General features: G+C 37.8%; 1 protein-coding gene across 4 annotated transcripts in view; it reads right to left on the bottom strand.

Moving 5' to 3' along the window:
* The window catches only part of ZMYND12 (zinc finger MYND-type containing 12), a 34,665-nt gene that overhangs the window by 8,361 nt on the left and 2,622 nt on the right, over positions 1-23,682 (bottom strand). For all 4 annotated transcript variants that reach the window (XM_081307509.1, XM_081307508.1, XM_081307511.1 and 1 more), the window contains 3 exons: positions 10,139-10,280; positions 8,762-8,933; positions 1,105-1,274 (listed from right to left, as the gene is read on the bottom strand). In XM_081307509.1, the coding sequence (XP_081163635.1) occupies positions 1,105-1,274; positions 8,762-8,933; positions 10,139-10,280 (484 nt within the window). The remainder of the gene's footprint in view (positions 1-1,104; positions 1,275-8,761; positions 8,934-10,138; positions 10,281-23,682) is intronic.

Genomic DNA, 23,682 nt, shown 5'->3' with positions numbered 1-23,682 from the left:
AAGAAACCATTATCATCCTTACAGTTCAAAAACCAGGGGTAGAAAACAGGGGTAACCCCAGCCAGTGCTAGCACTATGGAAGAAGGTCCCTTGATAAGACACTATGGCCACAGGGGAGCACTGACTGCCCTGCCAGAGCAAAGTGGGGCAGGAAGGCAGCAGAGAATATAAATACCCTAATCTCTCTCACACCCTCCACTCCCCTGCTCTGCTTCCCATTCTCCAAACTCATCCCAAACCAGACAGCAATGGGGTCTGGGTTGTATACTTCATGGAGGTCATCCTCCCAGGGCCAAGGACAAATTTAGAGTATTGGAAATAACCAGCATCAGAATGAATTTATGGGTACTGTGCAGTGGCATGCAACCAGAGGGAGCGTTGCCTGCTGGAGAAGGCTAAAGAAAGAACTAACCTACATGGAAAGTGCAATTTGCCCCAACCTAACCCAGATTTCAGGCTCAGGAACTCCTCTCTTGTAATATTTTTCAATACTAAAATCCTAATGGGAATCTCATAATTTTGGAAGAAAAGCTTGGTTATCATCTTCATTATCCTATCTAACATTCATAGAGTTTTATAGTTTATAAGTGCTTTCTTATAGATCTAGCTCATTTAAATTTAATAACCACACTCTGAAGTAGACAGTGTTATTTTTAAAAATAGCCAAAGTACTGCACACATATTGTTCTATTATTAATCTTTGCAATGACCCAATGTGGAAGAGACTTTTTTTTTTTTTGTCTTGTAAGCAATAAAAAAGGTAAAGTAATTTGTCCCAGACTGTGAGGGTAGTGAAACAACAGAGTTGGGACTAGGAGCAAAGCCTTTCTCTTAATCAGGAATCAGTCTGTCCCCACTTATTATTCTCAGAGCAATTGAGGCTCAGGGAAGATCTAACCTGGCAACGGTGGCATGGCCAGGAAGTAGAAAGGTTTAAATTCAGGCCATTAGATGTACTCTTGCTAACAGCCACCAAAAGGCATTCTCAAACAAAAAGTTTCGAGAAATGCTTAGTATAAAACAAACAAACAACAACAACAACAACAAAAAACTGAACAGAGCTTTTCTTGGAAACATCCAGGTGTTATAATTTAACTTGTTTACATCATTGGCCAGATGATATCGGGCTTCCTCATAGTTCTTCTTGGCTATGTAGAGAAGTCCCAGGTTCCGATGCAGTAATGACTGTGTTGCATTTTGACAGTCAGTTGACTTGAGGACTGTCCACTGGGCTTGGGATAGGTATTCTTCAGCCTGAACAATCCGGCCCATACCTGCCCGAAAGCAGTAAAGAAGGTTACAAAGAACACATGATGAAAAGAGCACATGAGGGGCTGGGGTTGTGGCTCAGTGGTAGAGCACTTGCATCACATGTGTGAGGTACTAGGTTTGATCCTCATCACCCGGTAAAAATAAATAAATTAAGATATTGTGGAGGGCTGGGGATGTGGCTCAAGCGGTAGCTCGCTCGCCTGGCATGCGTGCGGCCCAGGTTCGATCCTCAGCACCACATACAAAGATGTTGTGTCCGCAGAAAACTAAAAGAATAAATAAATATTATTAAAAAAAAAGATATTGTGTCCATCTACAACTAAAAGAAATAATAATAATTCTTTAAAAAAAGAAGAAAACATATGAAGACGTAAGATTCACCATACATTCATTTGTTCATTGGTTCAAATATTTATTGACACACAAAAATCTGCACATGAATACTCTCAGCAGCCTATTTAGAACAGCCAAAACCCCCACAGAAACAACTTAAACATCCATCATTTTATGAGTAGATGAGCAACGTGATATAATCATGTCTACCAGTGGAATATTATTTAGCCAGAAAAAGGTATTGATATATTCTACAATGTAGATGAACCTTGAAAACATTATACTAAGAGAAAGAAGTTAGACACCAAAAGCCACATATTATATATCATTTATATGAAATGTCTACAATAGGCAAATCCATTTAGATAGAAAGTGAATTTGTAGGGACTAGGGACACAAGAGGGGGGGGGCTGGAATGGCTAACAGGGGAATAACTGCTAGCAGTTACAGGGTTTCTTTGAAGGATGAAGTTGTTCTGGAATTAGATAGTGGTGGTAGTCACACAACCTTATAAATATACTAAAACCACTGAATTGTACCTTAAAAGGGTGAATTTTGGGCTGGGGTTGTGGCCCAGAGGTAGAGCGCTTGCCTACCATGTGTGAGGCACTGGGTTCGATCCTCAGCATCACGTAAAAATAAAAATAAAGATATTGTGTATACCTATAACTAAAAAGTAAATATTTTTAAAAAGGGTAAATTTTATAGTATGTAAATTATATCTCAATTTCAAAAACGATACTTATGCAAATTGAATACCTTTTATGTGTCACACCTTACTTGAGTAATAAGAATTCAGGATGATCTTTGCCAATAGAGGAGGACCGTTCTTCAGTCAAGGGTATATGAGTAGCTGTGCACCCCTGCTAGAACTTCCAAAAAAAGTTCTCAAGAATTCAAAGATGAATCAAAGCTATTACCCTTGAAAAATTCACAGATGGGCTGGGGAAAGGCATGTGCAAAATGAAAACACATATTTGTAATACAGTACACATGTGATGGTGGAACATAAGGTTTGAAAGTGGCACAGAATAAGAAATGTTTAATTCTAGGAATGAGATGGAGAGGGACAATGGAGTAGGGAGAAGCAGGGTCCACTGAGCTGAGCAAGGTTGTAGGATGAAGTTTCCCACCTAGATAAGAGAGTGAGAGAGGGCATCCCAGGCAGGGTAACAGCATACGCTGAGTCATGGAGATCGGAAATAGTGGGTTATGTTTGGAGAACTGCAGGTCTGTGAGCCAAGAGCACAGGGTGCAAAATATGGGGTGGCAGGAATGAGGTCAAGAAGCAGCTGCACCCGGGCAGAGTATTGTGGGCTTAGGAAGTCATGCCAAGAAACTTGATGCATGGGGACAAAATGAGAAGATTTTCAGAAAGAAAGAAAGAATTGGATTTAGATTTAGAATGATCTGAAACCAAAGTAGAGGAGGGACCAAAAGGGAGGATGAAAGGTAGAAGATTCAATAGAAGATTTTTGAAATAGTTCAGACAAAAAAAAAGCCTGAGCCACACCAGTGAATGGACATGGAGCAGATATAAGAAGGGCACTGAGGGCAGAATGGTCAACACACCCTCACTAAATAATGCAGAAGGTGAGAGAAAAGAAAGTTACCATTATTTCTGGTCTTCAGATACCCTTCACACTTAAAGCTTTTTGTTTAGCTGCAAAGATATATAACAGCTGCCTGTCTGCCTGCTTGCCTCCTAGAAAGGCTGTTCGAACCGATTAGAAACTACTGTGACAGCATTCTGTGGAGCAGGATGCGTGCTCCAGGTGTGGAGTGTTTTATGTGACGAAGGCTGCAGCAGAGATGGCACCAATAAAGGGGTAGGAGGTGAAGATATGAACCTCTCATATACCGACCTTCTGCTCTGTCCTTCCTCTTGGGCCTAATGCCTCTGTGACTATTCTTTCCCTCTAAGCACATATCTGAAGTGTGAATAAAAGCCAGCCCTGAGGTCAGGAAGAGCTCTTTGCCTAGAATCATCAAACCAGTAAAGAAAGAGCAGAGATCTGAACCCAGCTTCTCCTGTTCCCAAAGCACTGCCAACAGTGGCAGGAGATGGGTAGGGTGGCCTCCCCTTCAAGTGTTACTGAAAATGCCTTTTCTAGTTGATTAAAATAAAAAGAAGGATGAGGAGAAAGGGGAAGGAGGGGAGGAAGAGGAGGAAGAAGAAATAGATAAGAAAAAGAAAGGAAGAAAGGAGAGGAAAAAAAAGAAGAAATGGCTGAATATCTGCTAATTTTCCAATTCAGCCTAGAGGAATCTCTAGGTTGGGAAAGAAGCATGTGCCCGAATGTTGTGACTTATTTACTGTCTCAAAAGCATTGGCATTAAGGTTTGGATTTGGAATGTCCTCAAAAGGCTCCTCGATTGAAGGCTTGATCCTCAACTGATGGCGATTGTGAGGGGGTACAAACTATAGGAGTTGGGGCCTCATTGAAGGAATTAGGTCGCTGGGGGCATATCTTGTCCCCAGCCCCTCCTTTCTCTCTGGCTGCCAGGAGGTGAGCAGCTTTCCTCTGCCACATGGTTCTGCTGCTATGTACTCCCTCACTGCAGACCTGACAGCAACCAGACCAAGTGACCATGAACTGAAAGCTCTGAAACTGTGAATCAAAATAAACATTTCCCCACTTTACACGGATTTCTCAGGTATTTGTCACAGCAACAGAAAGCTGCTTACTACAGTTGGCAAGGGTTTAAATCAGTGACCTGGTGCAGTTGTGAAATTTCCATTTCAACAGCACTCTCTAGTTTTCAGAGCACTGTCACATTCATTACCTATGAACTCACTTAACCCCAAAGCAATCCTGTGACAAGGACTCAGATTCAACAAATGCTTACACAGTGCTGCCTAGTTGCCAGGTACCATGAGAGCAGTTTTTTAATAAATTCACTGTCCTAAGTACTCTGCTAAGTGTGAAGACATGATGAGTTAGAAGAGGCACAGAACCAGTTCTCCCTGAGCTTACAGTCAAGTCCAGGAGAGAGAGAGAGAGACATTGATTAAATAATCTCACAATGATATACACCTATCAGTGGAGTAAGTGCTCAGCAAACAGGAGGAGGTTTCTAAGTGAGTGTATTAAATAGACCCAACCAACTAAGTCTGGGGCCCTGGGGAAGGCTTCTAGACAAGGGGTTAGTAACTTTCAGCTGAGACCTGAAGTTTGTGTAGGAGTTAATTGGGTGAAGGGGAAAGGAGGACAAGTACAGGGAATGGTTAGAGAAGAGACTTCCAGAACAAGGAAACAACTCCACACCTCTGAGGAATTGAGAGAAGGCAATATAGGAAGAGAGGGAGAGATAAGGTAAGAGAATGGAGGTGAGAGAATTCTCTAAGGGCTAGAACAAGCAGGGCTTTATAAGTTGCTTTAGGGGAGTGATCTGATCACATTTTTGTGTGGAGATCAGATTGGAAGGAAGCCAGAGAAGATGTGGGGAGATCAGTGAGTAGTAGTCCAGATGAAAGGTGATGGACTTGGGCCAGGTTGACTTTCCCAAAATCCCACAGCTAGTCAGTATCACACATTCACAGAACCTGGGTTGTATTACTTTGTCCAAAGCTCTTTTCCCTAGGAAGGACAGACCTGACTGGGGTGAGGAGGCATTCCTGTAGGTAAACAGGGGGTGAGAGCCCAAAGAGTGAGGAGGGTATGCATGAAGAAGAACCAACACAGATTGAAGAGTCAGAGCTCATGGAGGTAGAGCAGGACATCTGCAAGGAGGAAGGGATAGGGTTGGATATGGAGGACTGGTTCATATAGGGAGGGGGCTGATTAAATATATAAATAGATTAGTAAAAATGGAAGCTGGCTTTCTCACTGCCAGAAAGGCACTACAAATGCAGAATGGGAGAAAATTAGGTGGAAACCTGTGTGTGGTATGGTACAGGATTTGGACATACTGGCATAGGCTCATGGTCATCTATGTTTACACATGTTCTTTAACTCTGTCCACTGAAATGGCCTGGGAGCAGCAAGACCCCTGTATCAGGCAGTACAGTGCACAGTTCTTGGTTTTCACATTTCAGTTTCCATGAAGGGAAATCAGGGATGCTTGGAGATATGTTCCAGAAAATGATCAAACAACCATGGGGATGTGCCAAGGAGACTCAGAAGACAGCTTGAGTGGGAGCTGCTACTGGTCAAACTGGGAACAGTTTGAGGACCAAATTAATAGCAGCAATGTATTATAACCTACTGAATAAAATAGGAAACCAGGAGTGTATACTGATATGACTGCATTGAAAGTTTAATAAGGAATATGGCTTTAATATACAGCTCCATACAATTAAAACTAAAATTGCAAACTCATTTATTGTATAGGGGAGAAAGAATAACATGACAGAGAAGAAGCCTGGCAGACATCACCTTAATAAAGTAATTAAAATGAACATCAGGAATATCTGTTCTACTTTATGGGATAAAGTGTTACCTAATTCTAGAATTGAAAATAAAGCCAATTGAGAGTTTTAAATTAAAGTGTTTGAATTTTTGTCCATAGGCTGGTGACTAAAAAGGTTTAGGAGAAATGTGATGATTGCAGAATAACCTGGTACAAGTAAGTCTAAAACTTTGCAGACCCAGTGTTCTAGTTAGCTATTGCTGCCCAAAATTTAATGACTTAAAAATAACAGCCATTTTATTACAGTAACCCCCCGCTTATCTGTGGGGAACATATTCCAAGACCTGCAGTACCAAATCATTCATATATACACACACACACACACACACACACATACACACACACACACACACACACACACACACATATATACACATATATACTTATACGCACACATATATGTACACACAGATTATTTTTTTAAATTTTTTATTGTAGATGGTTTTATTTTTATGTGGTGTTGAGGATCAAACCCAGTGCCTCATACATGCAAGTCAAGTGCTCCACCACTGAGCTACAATCCCAGCCCTATATATTGTTTTTCCCCATATATACATACATACCTACGGTAAAGTTTAATTTATAAATTAGGCACAGAAAGAAATGAACAACAAGAACTAATGATAAAACAGAATAATTATAATAATAAACTATAATAAAATTTATTTAAATCTTTTAAATTATTTATTCCTGGAGTTTTCCATCTAATATTTTCCAATTGCTGTTGATAATGATAAAAATCAAATAAAATGAAATGATCATCATTAGTAATGGAAAACTTGAAAAAGCATGCCAACTTATAGGAGGGAAAGAACACATTGTCATCTCTTTGATATTTCTGCCAAAATCCATAACCTGAGTCTAGTCATGAGGAAACAGAAAAACCCAAATGAAAAGATGCTTTATAAAATAATTGGCCCATAATCTTTAAAAGTGTCAAAGTCAAAGAAAGACTGAGAAACTATTCCAGAATGAAGACTTTAGACATATGACAACCAAATTAATTTTAGCTTTTTCTGATTCTCTAATGTTTTTTGCTATGAAAATGTTATTGGGAAAATTGGAAAAGTATTAAGTAGAGGCTTCTTTGTAGATGACAGTAGGTGAAGTTATATTGTAGTCCTGTAAGAAAATGTCTTTATAGGAAATATATGCTGAAGCATTCCAGAGACAGGGCATCGAGTCAGCAATTTATTCTTATATGGCAAAGTGAGGATGGGGTGGGGTGGGGTTCTTTCTACTGTAACTCCAACAGTTTTACTTAAATTTTTTATAAAATGAGGGTTAGCTGCACAAAGTAATAGTTCAGTGCCAACACTGTAGATGCTCAAGAATGTTAATTCCTCTCCAAGTGCTAATTCTCTTATAGAAGCCAGTATGTGGATATCTGCTAAGCCTGTGCTCCCCACTCTCAGAATCACCTCCTCCTATTTATAGCAGTGGTTTCCTATATCTCTGAACCATGGAAACCTGACTCTAAAGAACAAGGTTAGATACCAAACTCAAACTGGATAAATAAAATTGTAACTTCTAGGAACTTGTAATTGGAAATCAGATGCTAATTAGTTTCTATTACCTTTCTTGAACTTTGAAGACATGTAAATTTAAGAACTACATCTGACATTTTGGGGTAGCTATCTTCTGCAATAAACTTAGAGTATTAAAATCTGGTCTGCAGAGAGAAAAAACAAAGTAGAGAAACAGAGACAAGAAACAAGGACCAAGAGAGAAAAACTGAAAGCACCAGCCTGTTTTTTTTATAGTTTTCCAATTCTAGTGACTCACTGTGGGAGGCTGCTCTGCCCATGAGCTAAACATCTCCTCTCATCCTTGAGTAAAAGGGGTTTCCGTCTGGCATCCCAAGCACGCCACATGCTGTGCGAAGCAAATGGCTTTCACCTTTGCTGGGCAAAGAAGTTTGCTTCAGCTCTGGACTTGGGCATTATCCAATGGGATTGGAGAGTCCCCCTTTGAAACCTTATCCCCTACCTTCTTTGGTGAAGAACATTCTATAGAAACTCTTTTGTGTGTCCTCCCTGTAAAAATAAAAAGATTCTGGGTACACGCTCTCTTTCTAGGGCCTTCTAGCATGGAAGCTGACCCTTAAGGTCTCATAGCTGTCCTACCCTCAACATGAGAATTACTTCTGTGTTCTGTGCTTTTTTGCCAGTTTCTTAGCTTAATATTCCAGCCAGCTCTTTTGAAGCCAGCTCATCTCGTCAGTGCAGGTCATTTGCGAGACCTCACGAAACTTCAATTCCTTCAGGACACTCCAACATCCCCCAAAATCTCCCCCTGCCTTTTTTGTGATATTGGGAATTAAGCCCAGGAGCTCCCTCTGAGCTATATTCCCAGTCCATTTTTTAAATTTAATTTTATTTTGAGACAGGGTCTCACTAAGTTGTTGAGGCTGACCTTGAACTTTTGATCCTTCTGCCTCAGCCTCTCAAATAGCTGGAATTAAAGGCATAACCATTTAATTAATTAAAGATATAACCATCATGCCTGGCTAAATTTCTTCCTTTTGCATAGGCTATCTTCAGGGGATTTCTGTCAGCTGTAGGCTTAAGTGTGGCATCTCCTTCCCCACCTCAAGTCAAACTTCACAGCAACCCTGCTCAAGAATTCCACAAAAGGTGTCTTGGGTAAGACATCAGGCTTTGTCCAGTCTGGAGTCTGTGATCATTGACAAGACTGAACATAGCCTTTTGGGCTTCAGGGGTTCTAGGTCAGTGCTACTTACCAAGGCTGGCCTCAGACAATAGCAGGTAAGCAGGCACCAGCTCTACTGAACTCAGGCCGTACACACTCCTGCGGAAGCGAAGGGAATGCAAAGCTGCTGGAACAGCTTCTGCATATTTTTTTTCAAAAAGATACTTCTGGGCAACAGTGTAGCAGAATTCAATCAAATGCTTCTGTGGAAGATAGAAATAGACTGTCTCAGCCAGTCAAAAGGTAAAAGGCAAAAGTGGATGTAGATACCCCTGGAGTTAAGGCCAACATCCTTTGAACTGATTGAAGGTACATATTGAGACTGCCTGCACTAAGATGGACATGATATCCAAAACAGGTAGTGAAAAAAGGCAACTCTGAGCTTCTCATGGCCCAGGAACAAGTGTCTTTTCATCTTAGTTCACTGCTTGGCAAATATGAGGATTCAATATAAAGCTACTAGATGAACAAATGTATATTATTCTTATAGTTTTATTAAAAATTTAGCTTACCAAAACTACAGACATCTCAGGATAATCTCAAACTTTCTGCCTTTCTATTTGAATTAATTTTCAGAGAATTTCTCTCAAAAAAAATCTCATTTTTCCTTCTGGAATTATCCTGTTTAGCTAATATCAGAAACAACTTTAACTCAACATTATCTTCAAGTTACTATCAAGGCATTGTAACATTAAAATCAATGAACCTGGTTTTTAGACAATTATGGCTTTTTAAAATAACAATTGAGATGTTATCAATGTCATAACGGTAGCTAGTTTTGCCCTTCTTCTTTATTTATTCTATGCAGCAGCTGACTGTGCTAAGACTATCACAATACTTGGTATGTGAATGCTAGAGCTGATCTGTTCCCCCAGAAGTTAGTGAACTGAAGCCCTAACCTCCAGTACCTTAGAGTATCATGGTATTTGGAGATATCGCCTTTGAAGAGTTAAGTTAAAATTGAATCCACTTTAACTCAATCTGACCAGTATCTTCATAAAAAGAGGAAATTGGACACACAAAAAAACACAGGGATACATGCTCACACAGGACCATATAAGGACATAGCAAGACGGAGGCCAACTACAAGCCAGGAAGAGAGATCTCAGAAGAAACCAAACCAGTCAACACATTAGTCTTGGACTTCCAGCCTCCAGAATTCTGAGAAAATGAGGGCCACTTAGTCTGTGGCATCTTGTTATAGCCACTATAGCAAACTAATCTAGCAAACGTTCAGTAGAGATGTGAAAAACAATTGACTGAATGGGATTAAGGATTTACACATGTAAAACAAATTCTCTCTTCTAACCAAGGTTACAATTTAGTGATCCCCACACAGTTTGGCCCTTGCAAGTAGTAGTTTCACTACACCCGTGAGCTAACCCTGAAATAGTCCTATAGGACCTACCTGTCGCTGCTGTAGCTGCTGCAAGCCATGCTGCCGTTCTTCCTCTGAATTATAGAAGGGCATGGTAGTGCGCAATGGAATCAGGAGCTGACATATCTTCTCATGGATGCTATTCCAGTCAGCTTTTTGATGCACCACACCACTGACAACAAAAACATGGGCTTTATTATCTTTATCTTTGGCCTTTCTACTGGTCTAGCCCTAAATACCAGAAAAGAAAGCCCAAAACAAACTAGACAGAAAGCCCAAAGCTGTTTCTGAAACACAAATGCCTTTTCTTTCACATTGTTATTTGATGGTGTAAAAACTGTTGGGGTAGGCTGAGGCTGTAGCTCACTGGTAGAGCACTTGCCTTGCATGTGTGAGGCACTGGGTTTGATCCTCAGCACCATATAAAAAATAAATAAAGATATTGGGTCCATCTACAACTTAAAAAAAAATAAACTGTTGGAGTTGGAGAGGGCAAATTGGAGAAGGTCTTTTCTGCAATCACATTTTCACACCCCAAAGTCACACAGAGATGCTGTGGCTATTCTGCCTAGTTAATAACAACAAAGACAACTTTAACTCTACATTATTTTAAGGTCATTTTGTCTGAACACCAAAGTTGATGGATTTGAGGGTCTTTATCTTGGGGAAATGAAAGGAATTTATATTTGATGAGACCTTAAGAGACAACTTTACAAAAATGTTTTCCTACCTCTGATGTCACCATGGCTTGGATGAGAACCACCTGCACTGTCTTCTGTGTGCCAGGAGGCTGATCACGTAGATGTCACTGTGAATGCCCACCCCCCACAACCCCAGTGGTGCAACACATGGTCTTGCATGCAATTATTTGACTCTTTTAAAGCAAAATAAAATCTGTTATTACCATTTTAAAGGTAGGGAGCTATCAATATATAACCCTATATTCCAAATCAGTATTTTTTTAGCCCTCTAGAAAGAAGCACTGTGACAGTTTGGCTTACAACTTTTCTCACTTTTTATTCTTATTATTTTTAAACACTCAGTTGTACAGCATAGAAACAGAACAGCATAGAATACTGCAGAAACTAGACAGCATCCCGATCGAGTATCCATTCCCATGAATTGCCTCTTTGAATAACTCCCAGTCTATTATCCAATTTTGATCCTTTTTTCCAAGTGTTTTTTATTTCACTTTTTAAATTGTAATATAGTTCATACACCATAAAATTCACTATTTTGAAGTATATAATTTAGTGTGTTTACTGTATTCAAAGTTGTGTAATTATCACCCTATGTAATTCCAGGACATTTTAATTGTCAAAAAAACCCCACTCTGTACTTGTTAATAGTCATTCCCATTCGTCCTTCCTCATACTGATGCCCAGCAACCACTAATCTACTGTTTCTCTGAATTAGCCTATTCTGAATATTGCATATTAGTAGAAACAGACATTAAATGTCCTTTAGTGTCTGCCTTCTTAGAACATTGTGTTCAAGGTTCAGCCATGTTGTAGCATGTGTAAGTATTTTATTCCTTTTTATGGCGGGAAAATATTCCACTGTGTGGATATATATGTTGTTTATTCATTCATCATTTTGTAGTTACTTAGGTTGTTTCCACTTTTTTGTTATTATAGACAATGCTGTTATGAACATTTGTGTACATGTTTTTGTATGAACATGTTTTCAATCTCTTGGGAATACGGCTATGAATGGAATAGCTGAGTTTTATGGTAACTGTTTAACTTTTTGAAGAACTGCCAAACTGTTTTAGGTAGTTGTTGCTCCATTTTATATTTCTGCCACAATGTATGAGAGTACCAATTTCTCTGCACCCATACCAACACTTTCTTTTTAATATTTATTTTTTAGTTGTAGTTGGACACAATACCTTTATTTTATTTATTTATTTTTATATGGTATCAAGGATCAAATCCAGGCCCTTGAACATGCTAGGCAAGTGCTCGACCACTGAGACACAACCTCAGGGCCATACCAACATTTTGGGGTAGGATGCTGGGATCAAACCAAGGGCCTTACACATACCAGGCAAGTGCTCTTCCACGGAGCTATATCTCTAGCCCCTTTGTCTTTTTTTTTTAAATTTTTTTAGTTGTAGTTGGACACAATACTTTTATTTTATTTATTTATTTTTATATGGTGCTGAGGATCCAACCAAGGGCCTTGCCTGTGCTAAGTGAGAGCTCTGTCGGTGAGCCACAACCCCAGCCCCCTTGTCTTTTTTATTGTAGCCATCCTACTGGTTGTGAAGTAGTATCCAGTGGGTTTGATTTGCATTTCCCTAATGACTAATGATGTTGAGAATCTTTTCATATGTTAACTGGCCATTTTTTATATTGTCTTTGGTAGAATGTTTATTCAAATCCTTTGCCCAAGCCAAGTTTAGTGGTGCATACCTATAATCCCAGCTACTGGGAGGCTGAGGCAGGACGATCACAAGTTCAGGGCCAACCTCAGCAACTTAGCATGACCTTCACTGACTTAGTGAGACCCTGTGTCAAAATAAAAAATAAAAAGGGCTGGGGACCTAGCTCTATGGTAAAGTGCCCAAGAGTCAATCCCTGGTACCAAACAAAAACAAAACAAAAAACCACCAAAAAAAAAAAAAACAAAAAAAAAAAACCCTTTGCCCTTTTGTAGAATCAAGCCTATTGTATTTTATTATTGAGTTTTAAGAGTTATTTAAATACTCTAGATATTAGATCCTTACCAAATACATGATTTGCATATATTTTCTCCCATTTTATGGGTCACCTTTTCACTTTCTTGATGGTGTTCTCTGATGCACCCAAGTTTTTAATTTTAATGATATTCAACTATTTTTCTTTGGTTTCTTGTGGTTTTGAGTTCATATATAAGAAACCATTGCCTAATCCAATATCACACAGATTTACAAGCTCTTACATTTAGGTCTTTTTGTTTATGGCATAAGATAGGGGTTCAAATTCATTCTTTTGTACATGGACATCCACTTGTCTTGGTGCCATTTGTTGAAGAACCATACTTTTCCCCCACTGAATGGTCTTGGCACTTGTTGAAATCCAGCTGAACATAGACGTTTGGGCTTTTTTCTGAATTCTCAATTCTGTACCATTGACTTATATGTCTTCATCACTATAGCTTCATAGCAAATTTTGAAACTGAAAAGTGATTCTTTTAAAATACACACTTTTCTTTGTTCTTTATTAAGTTTCGGTTATTGTTCGTCCTTTGCATTCCAAAGAAATTTTAGAGCCAGCCAGTCCATTTTCTGCAACAATGGCAGTTGGAATTTTTTTTTCATTTATTGTGTAAAACTTTGTTTTTTATTGGTTGTTCACAACATTACAAAGCTCTTGACATATCATATTTCACACATTAGATTGAAGTGGGTTATGAACCCCCAATTTTACCCCAAATGCAGATTGCAGAATCACGTCAGTTACACATCCACAATTTTACATAATGCCCTATTAGTAATTGTTGTATTCTGCTACCTTTCCTATCCCCTACTATCCCCCCTCCCCTCCCCTCCCATCTTCTCTCTCTACCCCCATCTACTGTAATTCATTTCTCTCCTTGTTTATTTTCCCATTCCCCTCACAACCTCTTATATATAACTTTGTATAGCAATGAGGGTCTCCCTTCATTTCCATGCAATTTCCCTTTTCTCTCCCTTTCCCTCCCATTTCATGTCTCTGTTTAATGTTAATCTTTTCTTCCTGCTCTTCCTCCCTGCTCTGTTCATAGTTGCTCTCATTATATCAAAGAAGACATTTGGTATTTGTTTTTTAGGGATTGGCTAGCTTCACTAAGCATAATCTGCTCTAGTGCCATCCATTTCCCTGCAAATTCTATGATTTTGTCATTTTTTATTGCTGCATAGTACTCCATTGTGTATAGATGCCACATTTTTTTTATCCATTCATCTATTGAAGGGCATCTGGGTTGGTTCCACAGTCTAGCTATTGTGAATTGTGCTGCTAGGAACATCGATGTGACAGTATCCCTGTAGCATGCTCTTTTAAGGTCTTCAGGGAATAGTCCGAGAAGGGCAATAGCAGGGTCAAATGGTGGTTCCATTCCCATCTTTCCCAGGAATCTCCAAACTGCTTTCCAAATTGGCCGCACCAATTTGCAGTACCACCAGCAATGTACAAGTGTACCCTTTTCTCCACATCCTCGCCAGCACTTGTTGTTTGACTTCATAGTGGCTGCCAATCTTACTGGAGTGAGATGGTATCTTAGGGTGGTTTTGATTTGCATTTATCTGACTGCTAGAGATGGTGAGCATTTTTTCATGTACTTGTTGATTGATTGTATGTCCTCCTCTGAGAAGTGTCTGTTCAGGTCCTTGGCCCATTTGTTGATTGGGTTATTTGTTATCTTATTGTCTAATTTTTTTAGTTCTTTGTATACTCTGGATATTAGGGCTCCATCTGAAGTGTGAGGAGAAAAAATTTGTTCCCAGGATGTAGGCTCCCTATTTACCTCTCTTATTGTTTCTCTTGCTGAGAAAAAACTTTTTAGTTTAAGTAAGTCCCATTTGTTGATTCTTGTTATTAACTCTTGGGCTATGGGTGTCCTATTAAGGAATTTGGAGCCCGACCCCACAATATGTAGATCGGAGCCAACTTTTTCTTCTATCAGACGCAGAGTCTCTGATTTGATATCAAGCTTCTTGATCCATTTTGAGTTAACTTTTGTGCATGGCGAGAGAAAGGGATTCAGTTTCATTTTGTTGCATATGGATTTCCAGTTTTCCCAACACCATTTGTTGAAGATGCTATCCTTCCTCCATTGCATGCTTTTAGCCCCTTTATCAAATATAAGATAGTTGTAACTTTGTGGATTAGTCTCTGTGTCCTCTATTCTATACCATTGGTCCACCCGCCTGTTTTGGTACCAGTACCATGCTGTTTTTGTCACTATTGCTCTGTAATATAGTTTGAAATCTGGTATCACTATACCGCCTGATTCACACTTCCTGTTTAGAATTGCTTTTGCTATTCTGGGTCTTTTATTTTTCCATATGAATTTCATGATTGCTTTATCTATTTCTACAAGAAATGCCATTGGGATTTTGATTGGCATTACATTAAACCTATAGAGAACTTTTGGTAATATCGCCATTTTGATGATGTTAGTTCTGCCTATCCATGAACAGGGTATATTTTTCCATCTTCTAAGATCTTCTTCTACTTCTCTCTTTAGGGTTCTGTAGTTTTCATTGTATAAATCTTTCACCTCTTTTGTTAGGTTGATTCCCAAGTATTTTTTTTTTTTAGGATATTGTGAATGGAGTGTTTTTCCTCATTTCCGTTTCAGAAGTTTTGTCACTGATATACAGAAATGCCTTTGATTTATGCGTGTTGATTTTATATCCTGCCACTTTGCTGAATTCATTTATTAGTTCTAGTAGTTTCTTTGTAGACCCTTTTGGGTCTTCTAGGTATAGAATCATGTCATCTGCAAATAGTGATAATTTAAGTTCTTCTTTTCCTATTTTTATGCCTTTAATTTCTTTCGTCTGTCTAATTGCTCTGGCCAGTGTTTTGAGAACTATGTTGAATAGAAGTGGTGATAGAGGGCATCCCTGTCTTGTTCCAGATTTTAGAGGGAATGCCTTTAATTTTTGTCCATTCAGATTGATGCTAGCCTGAGGCTTAGCATAGATAGCTTTTACAATGTCAAGGTAAGTTCCTGTTATCCCTAGTTTTTCTAATGTTTTGAACATAAAGGGATGCTGTACTTTGTCGAATGCTTTCTCCGCGTCTATCGAGATGATCATATGGTTCTTATCTTTAAGTCTATTGATGTGGTGAATAACATTTATTGATTTCCGTATATTGAACCATCCTTGCATCCCAGGGATGAATCCTACTTGATCATGGTGCACAATTTTTTTGATGTATTTTTGTATTCGATTCGCCAGAATTTTATTGAGGATTTCTGCATCTAGGTTCATTAGAGATATTGGTCTGTAGTTTTCTTTCTTTGAGGTGTCTTTGTCTGGTTTCGGAATCAGGATGATGTTGGCCTCATAGAATGAATTTGGAAGAGCTCCCTCTTTTTCTATTTCCTGAAATAACTTGAAAAGTATTGGTATTAATTCTTCTTTAAAGGTTTTGTAAAACTCCGCTGTATACCCATCCGGTCCTGGGCTTTTCTTGGTTGGTAGTCTTTTGATTGCTTCTTCTATTTCATCCATTGATATTGGTCTGTTCAAATTGTGTGTATCCTCCTGACTCAGTCTGGGCAAATCATATGACTTAAGAAATTTATCGATGTCTTCACTATCTTCTATTTTATTGGAATATAGGTTTTCAAAATAATTTCTAATTGTCTTCTGTATTTCTGTAGCATCTGTTGTGATATTGCATTTTTCGTCCCGTATGTTAGTAATTTGAGTTCTCTCTCTTCTTCTCTTTGTTAGCATGGCTAAAGGTCTGTTGATCTTATTTATTTTTTCGAAGAACCAACTTTTAGTTTGGTTAATTTTTTCAATAGTTTCTTTTGTTTCAATTTCATTGATTTCCGCTCTGATATTAATTATTTCTTGCCTTCTGCTACATTTGCTGTTGTTTTGCTCTTCCTTTTCTAGGGCTTTGAGATGAAGTGTGAACTCATTTATTTGTTGGTTTTTTCTTTTTTTGAGGAATGACCTCCAGGCGATGAATTTCCCTCTTAAAACTGCTTTCATTGTGTCCCATAGATTCCGATATGTTGTGTCTGTATTTTCATTTATCTCTAAGAATTTTTTGATTTCCTCCTTTATGTCTTCTGTAACCCATTGATCATTCAGTAACATATTGTTCATTTTCCATGTGATGTAGGATTTTTCCTTCCTTCTTTTATCATTGATTTCCAGTTTCATTCCATTATGATCAGATAAAATGCATGGTATTATCTCCACCCCTTTATATTTACTGAGGGTTGCCCTATGGCATAATATATGGTCTATTTTTGAGAAGGATCCATGTGCTGCTGAGAAAAAAGTATATCCATTTGATGATGGTTGATATATTCTATATATGTCAGTTAAGTCTAGATTATTGATTGTGATATTGAGTTCTATAGTTTCTTTATTCAACTTTTGTTTGGAGGATCTGTCCAATGGTGAGAGAGGTGTGTTGAAGTCACCCATAATTATTGTGTTGTGGTCTATTTGATTCTTGAACTTGAGGAGAATTTGTTTTATGAATGTCGCAGCACCATTATTTGGTGCATAAATATTGATAATTGTTATATCTTGTTGGTGAATGGTTCCTTTTAACAGTATATAATGTCCTTCCTTATCCCTTTTGATTAACTTAGTCTTGAAGTCGATTTTATTCGATATGAGGATGGCAACCCCTGCTTGCTTACGAGGACCGTGTGCATGGTATATTTTTTCCCATCCTTTCACCTTCAGCCTGTGTATGTCTTTTCCAATCAGATGTGTCTCCTGAAGGCAGCATATTGTTGGATTTGTTTTTTTAATCCATGATACCAGCCTATGTCGCTTTATTGGAGAGTTTAAGCCATTAATATTCAGAGTTACTATTGATATATGGTTTGTACTTCCATCCATGTTTGATTATTTATCCTTTTTTTAACAAATTTAGTTTGTTTCTCCATGATTATCTTTCCCTTCGCCCTCTGTCTTTACCGAGGCACTTCCTACTGATGGTTTTGGTTATTGTTTTTCATTTCTTCCTCGTGTAGTGTTTTGCTCAAAATGCTTTGCAATGCTGGTTTTCTGGCTGCAAATTCTTTTAACTTTTGTTTATCATGAAAGATTTTTATTTCGTTGTCATACCTGAAGTTTAATTTTGCTGGATACAGAATTCTTGGTTGGCATCCATTGTCTTTCAGTGTTTGAAATACATTGTTCCATGACCTTCTTGCTTTCAGTGTCTGTGATGAAAAATCTGTTGTTAACCTTATTGGTTTACCCCTGAATGTAATCTGTCTCCTTTCTCTTGTAGCTTTTAATATTTTCTCTTTGTTCTATATATTGGATATCTTCATAACAATGTGTCTTGGCGTTGGTCTACTGTGACTTTGTGTGCTCGGTGTCCTGTATGCATCTTCAATTTGTATATCTGTTTCCTTTTTTATTTCTGGAAAGTTTTCTGTAACTATTTCATTCAGCAGGTTACTCATTCCCTTGGTTTGAATCTCTGTACCTTCTTCTATCCCAATGACTCGTAAGTTTGGTTTTTTTATGTTATCCCATAACTCTTGGATGTTTTTCTCGTGATTTTTTACCAGCCTTTCTGAGTTGGCTAGACTGTTTTCAAGATGATATATTTTGTCTTCATTATCTGACGTTCTGGCTTCTACTTGCTTCACTCTGTTAGTGATACTCTCAATTGAGTTTTTAATTTGGTTTATCGTTTCCTTCATTTCTAGAATTATTGTTTGATTTTTTATAATCTCTATCTCCTGATAAAGATGCTTAACTTCTTCTTTTATCTGTTTATGTAATTCATTCTCAATGTGTTCTTTCGCTGCTTGAATTTGCTGTCTTGTATCTTCTTTAAGGTTCCATTTCATCTGTCTAAGGTGTTCCTTGAGTTCTTTATATGACCATTTTTCTGATGACTCTAGGTCCTCCTGAATATTTAGGCTGTCCTGCATTGTTTGTACTCCCTTTCTTCCTTGCTTTTTGAAGCTGCTCATGTTACTTCTTGTTCTGTTTGACTGATGAGTTACTGTTTACTCCTATAAATTTATTAGATGCTGTAGCCGCAGGTTTCAATGAAGTTATCTCCTCCGCTGCAGTCTGATGACGTCAGTTCTCTGCCATGGTGGTATCTCTTGCAAATGGCGACAGTTCGTTTCCCTTTGCCAGGCGACCAATGCAACGGGTGGGTCCTGACTGTCTCTCCCAAGCCCCGTTTCAAACCTGTGGCCACTACCTATGAAGGCTCGGTAGGCATTTACCTCAGTAGGATGAGAAGGGCTGACCAGTTGTTTCAGCTGGATGGATTAGTGCTGAGTCACGCTGTTTGTTTGCGGGAAGCAGGCGAATGGGCTGGAATTTTTTTAAAATAGCTTTTTTTAGTTGTAAAATATTTTATTTATTTATTTATTTTTATATGTTGCTAAGGATTGAACCCAGTGCCTCACACATGAGGCAAGTACTCAACCACTGAGCTACAACACCAGCCCCAGGCAGTTGGGATTTTGATAAGGATCACAATTCTTCCATCTAATAAATACAGAACATTTTTTGTTTGTTTAGGTCTTTGTAATTTTTTCAATAATGTTTTGTAGTTTTCAGTGTATAGTCTTGTACTATTTTGGTTAAATTTATTCCCAGGAACTTATAATACTATTATGACTGGAATGAATTTCCTAATTTCATTTTCAGATTGTTCACTGCCAATGTATAGAAATACAACTGATTTTTGTATATTGATCTTATATGCTACAACCTTGGTGTTCATTTATTATCTGTAATAATACTTTTGTAAGTTCTTTAGGGTTTTTTATAGATAAGCATGTACGGGTGCTTAGAGAACAAATATGTATTTACTGTGAGAATTGGCTCAAGTGATACAGAGTCTAAGAAGTACCACAATCCGCTGTCTGCTAGCTGGAGAACCAAAAAACTCATGTTGTACCTCAATCTAAGTCTGAAGGCCTGAGAACTAGAAGGAGGGGAGGAAAGAGAATGCCTGCTGGTATAAGTTTCAGAGTCCAAGAACTAGGAGGTTCATGAGCAGCAGATGGAGTAAAGAAAAGAGGATGCTTTTTAAAGTTCTATTTGGGCCCTCAGTAGACTGGATGATCTCCACACATATTGGTGAGGGTGACCTTTATTTAGTCTATTAATTCAAATGCTAGTCTTTCACAGACACATCTAGAAATATTGTTTTACTAACTATTTGTGCATCCTCTTGCCTCAGTCAGGTCAATGCATAAAACTAACCATCATAAGCAGGTCATGTCATCTGCAAACTAGTTTCTCTCTTTCCTTTCTAAGCTAGGTATCTTTAATTTCACTGTATTCTAATTGCCCCTACCAGAACCTCTAGTACAAAGTTGACTAGAGTCGTGACAGCAACATCCTTGTCTCCTTTTTGTTCTTAGGGGGAAAAGCTTTCAGTCTCTGACCATTAAGTATAACCTTAGCTCTGTTTTTTTGATGGTTTTTTTCAGTTTCTCCTTACCAAGTAAATAGAAGTTCCCTTTTACTTCCAGTTTAAATGTTTTTATCATAACGGGTGTTAGATTTTGTCAAATGCTTTTTCTGAATCTATTGAGATAATCAGATGATTTTAGTCTTTTACCTATTAATATAGTGTATTACACTGATTGGTATTTGTATGGTGAATCAGTCTTGAATTCCTAGAATAAATCCCACTTGGTCATGATGTATAAACCTTCTTATATAGTGCTGGATATGGTTTGCTAAAACTTTGTGGTGGGTTTTTATATGTATATTCATAAAGGGTACTGGTCTGTAGTTTTCTTGTGACATCTTTATTTGGTTTTGTTACTAGGATAATACTGGTCTTATAGAATGAATTAGGAATTATTTCCTCCTCCATATTCTTGAAGAATTTGTGAAAGTCAATGTTAATTCTTTAAACATTTGAAGGATTCACTAATGAAGTGATCTGTTCTTTAGCTTTTTACGTGTGGGAATTTTTTAAACTACTGGCTAAATCTCTTTACTTGTTATAGATCTTCAGGAACCACTAACTGCTGTTTTGCCTGCATCTCTTATGTTTAATATGCTGTTTTTGTCTTCATTCATCTCAGAGCATTTTCTAATTTCCCTAGTGATTTCTTTGACATACTTTTTTTAGTATTTTATTTCCACATATTTGTGAATTTACCAAATTTTATATTACTGATGACTAATTTTATTCCACTGTAATTATGTATAACTTCAGTCCTCACACACTTATTGATATTTATTTTATGACCTAACATATAGTCTATCCTTAAGAATGTTCTATATGCACTTAATAACAATGTGTATCCTGTTATTATTTTGGGTGCTCTACAGAGGTCTGTTAGGTCTAGTTGGTTTATAGTTTTTGTTCAAGTTTTCTATTTCCTTGCTGATGTATCTCTAGTTGTTCTATTCATTACTGAAAGTGGGAAATTGACATCTCCAACTATTATTATTAAATTGTCTATTTCTCCCTTCAGTTGTGAGTCTGGACTTCATGTACTTTGAGGCTCTGTTGTTAAATGCCTATAATCATGAGTTTTTGATTTCTACTGCCTATTACACATTTTCACTTAAGTGTGAGACAGTTAACAGTTTGAGTTCATTAGAGACTTCAAAACAGGTACCAATAATCTAGGGAAGAGGTCACCAAAGTTTTTCTGTGAAGTGCCAAACAGTAACTATTTTAGACTTAGAGAGCTCTGTGCTCTCTGCTCCAACTACTAAACCCTGCTGTTGTAGCACAAAAGCAGCCATAGAAAATACGTGACTGCAAGCACCCTCTAACTTTCCTTTCTCCTGAGACAACAGAAATACAATTGAGTGTTTTCTTTATTAACTCTGACTGATACCATAGAAATGTCAGAAGCCACTTTAAAAATTTTCTAGAGGACAGAGAATTATTGTAAACAGATCAATAAAAGCACTTAATAACCAGGATATAGAAATAGCTAAATTCCACAGGGTTTTTATTTAATAGGACTTGTTGAGTAATCGTGTGAGCAATGGAAATGGTAACTTATTTAACTGCATGAACTTTTGTTCTAGTAAAGCAACTGACATATCTTGCCTTTGTAAATACAGTGAGCTTTGCTTATGTATTTGAGTTTTCTCTTAATTCATTTGTCTTACCCCTGCAAGTCAACATAGGGCATACAAAAAGAAGTTGGAAAATGTTTCATTCAGGGCTCACAATTAAGTAGTTCGTGATCTAGACATATTTAGTTTGTGCATTATCACATTTTTAGAACCATATTTGAATGTCTTTAGGCAGGACATTCATTCCACAATTCATTACAGATCCTATTACTTTCTGTTATTGAATACCATTTCACTGTTTTCTCTTCTTGGCCAGTTAAGGCATTTAAATTTGTGCCATCTTATTTTAAATTAAAGGAAAAATTATTTCCTATCATTGTAATCAATATACTATGATTTGCTAAACCACAGCACTGACGCCTCTTCTAACTATCACAAATGCTTCAGTGGGTACTTTCATAAAATTATATTTTCTTGAAAATGTTCTCTTCCCTTGGAACATATTCACAATTCAATGAGCTACAATATGCATAAGATTATGCATAATACATAAAATAAATATGTTTAGAAGAAAAAGAATGAAATTCACCAAAATGTCAGGTTACTAATCTTTGGGTGGTAGAATTATGGATTATTTTTCTTCTTTATTTTTGTATTTTCAAGTTCTCTGCAGTGAGTATGAATTGCATTTACAATTAGGATAAAATTCTTTTATAGGAAAAAACTTGCAAGAATTCAAATTGACTGTCCTTTTGGCTCCTTAAATTTGGGATGCTTAAAAAAGAATACACATTGTGTGCCAACTTGGTCCCAGGCACAGTTCTAGATACTTTACATTGAACCATCAAAACCTGTAGAAAAATTACCTCACATTTTGTTTTATACAAGAAAAAAATATTGATATATCCAGAACACAAGGGCATAGAAATCTGAAGAAAACAAATGGGTAAAAAAAGAAGGAAAAAACCTTAAAGAGAATTAAAACAAGTGAAAGGAGTGAGCACTTGCCTAGCACCCACGAGGCCCTGGGATCCATCTCCAGCACCATGTGCACACATGCACAAAGATGCAGCAGCAAATGAAAGAAGAGAAAGGGAAAAAATAGAGGGTGAGGGCATGGAAATGATGATTTATTCATGTCATCATCAAATATTAGTGCCAGCTATTTCAAGACTGCTGGACACCATGAGCATACACAGGGTGTGATACAAATCAAAAGATAGCACACACATAGCAGTCCTTCTATATGCACTCAAAATAACATCTTGCATTAATGAAGCATAAAATTTAAGACAATATGCTTGCCAACAATTAAAAATGAAGAATGGAAACAAAAGTCATCTAAGAGTGGACAGCAAAGTAAGCTGAGAGAAAGGGGGGATTACTTCTGTTTGCATGGATAGAGGACAAGGGCTTTTAAAAAAATTTTTTTTGTAGTTGTAATGGACAAAATGCCTTTATTTTATTTATTTATTTTTATGTGGATTGAACCCAGTGCCTCACACATGCTAGGCAAGTGCTCTGCCACTGAGCTACAGCCCAGCTCCAAGAAAGGGGTTTTAATGAAGAAATGGGTACATACACCAGACAAAGAAGTAGAATCATTCCTGAGTGTCATGCCTATACTTGTAGCCTAGTGACATGAAGGCCCCTCATTTTATCTGCAACCAAATATGTTACTCACCATCTCCTCCCATTTTCTTGGCCTCAGATGGATTTATTATCCATCCAGGAGTTTGTTTACACTTGGCGTGGTGGCACACACCTGTAATCCCATGGGTGGGAGGCAGGAGGATTGGGAGTTCAAAGCCAGCCTCAGCAACAGTGAGGCACTAAGCAACTCAGTGAGACACTGTCTCTA

The sequence above is a fragment of the Spermophilus citellus genome, assembly GCF_964194105.1.
Source record: "Spermophilus citellus genome assembly, chromosome: 9".
In the NCBI taxonomy this organism is placed as follows: domain Eukaryota; kingdom Metazoa; phylum Chordata; class Mammalia; order Rodentia; family Sciuridae; genus Spermophilus; species Spermophilus citellus.
The sequence above is the reverse complement of the archived record's forward strand: the minus strand, read 5'-3'. Positions and strand labels throughout refer to the sequence as shown.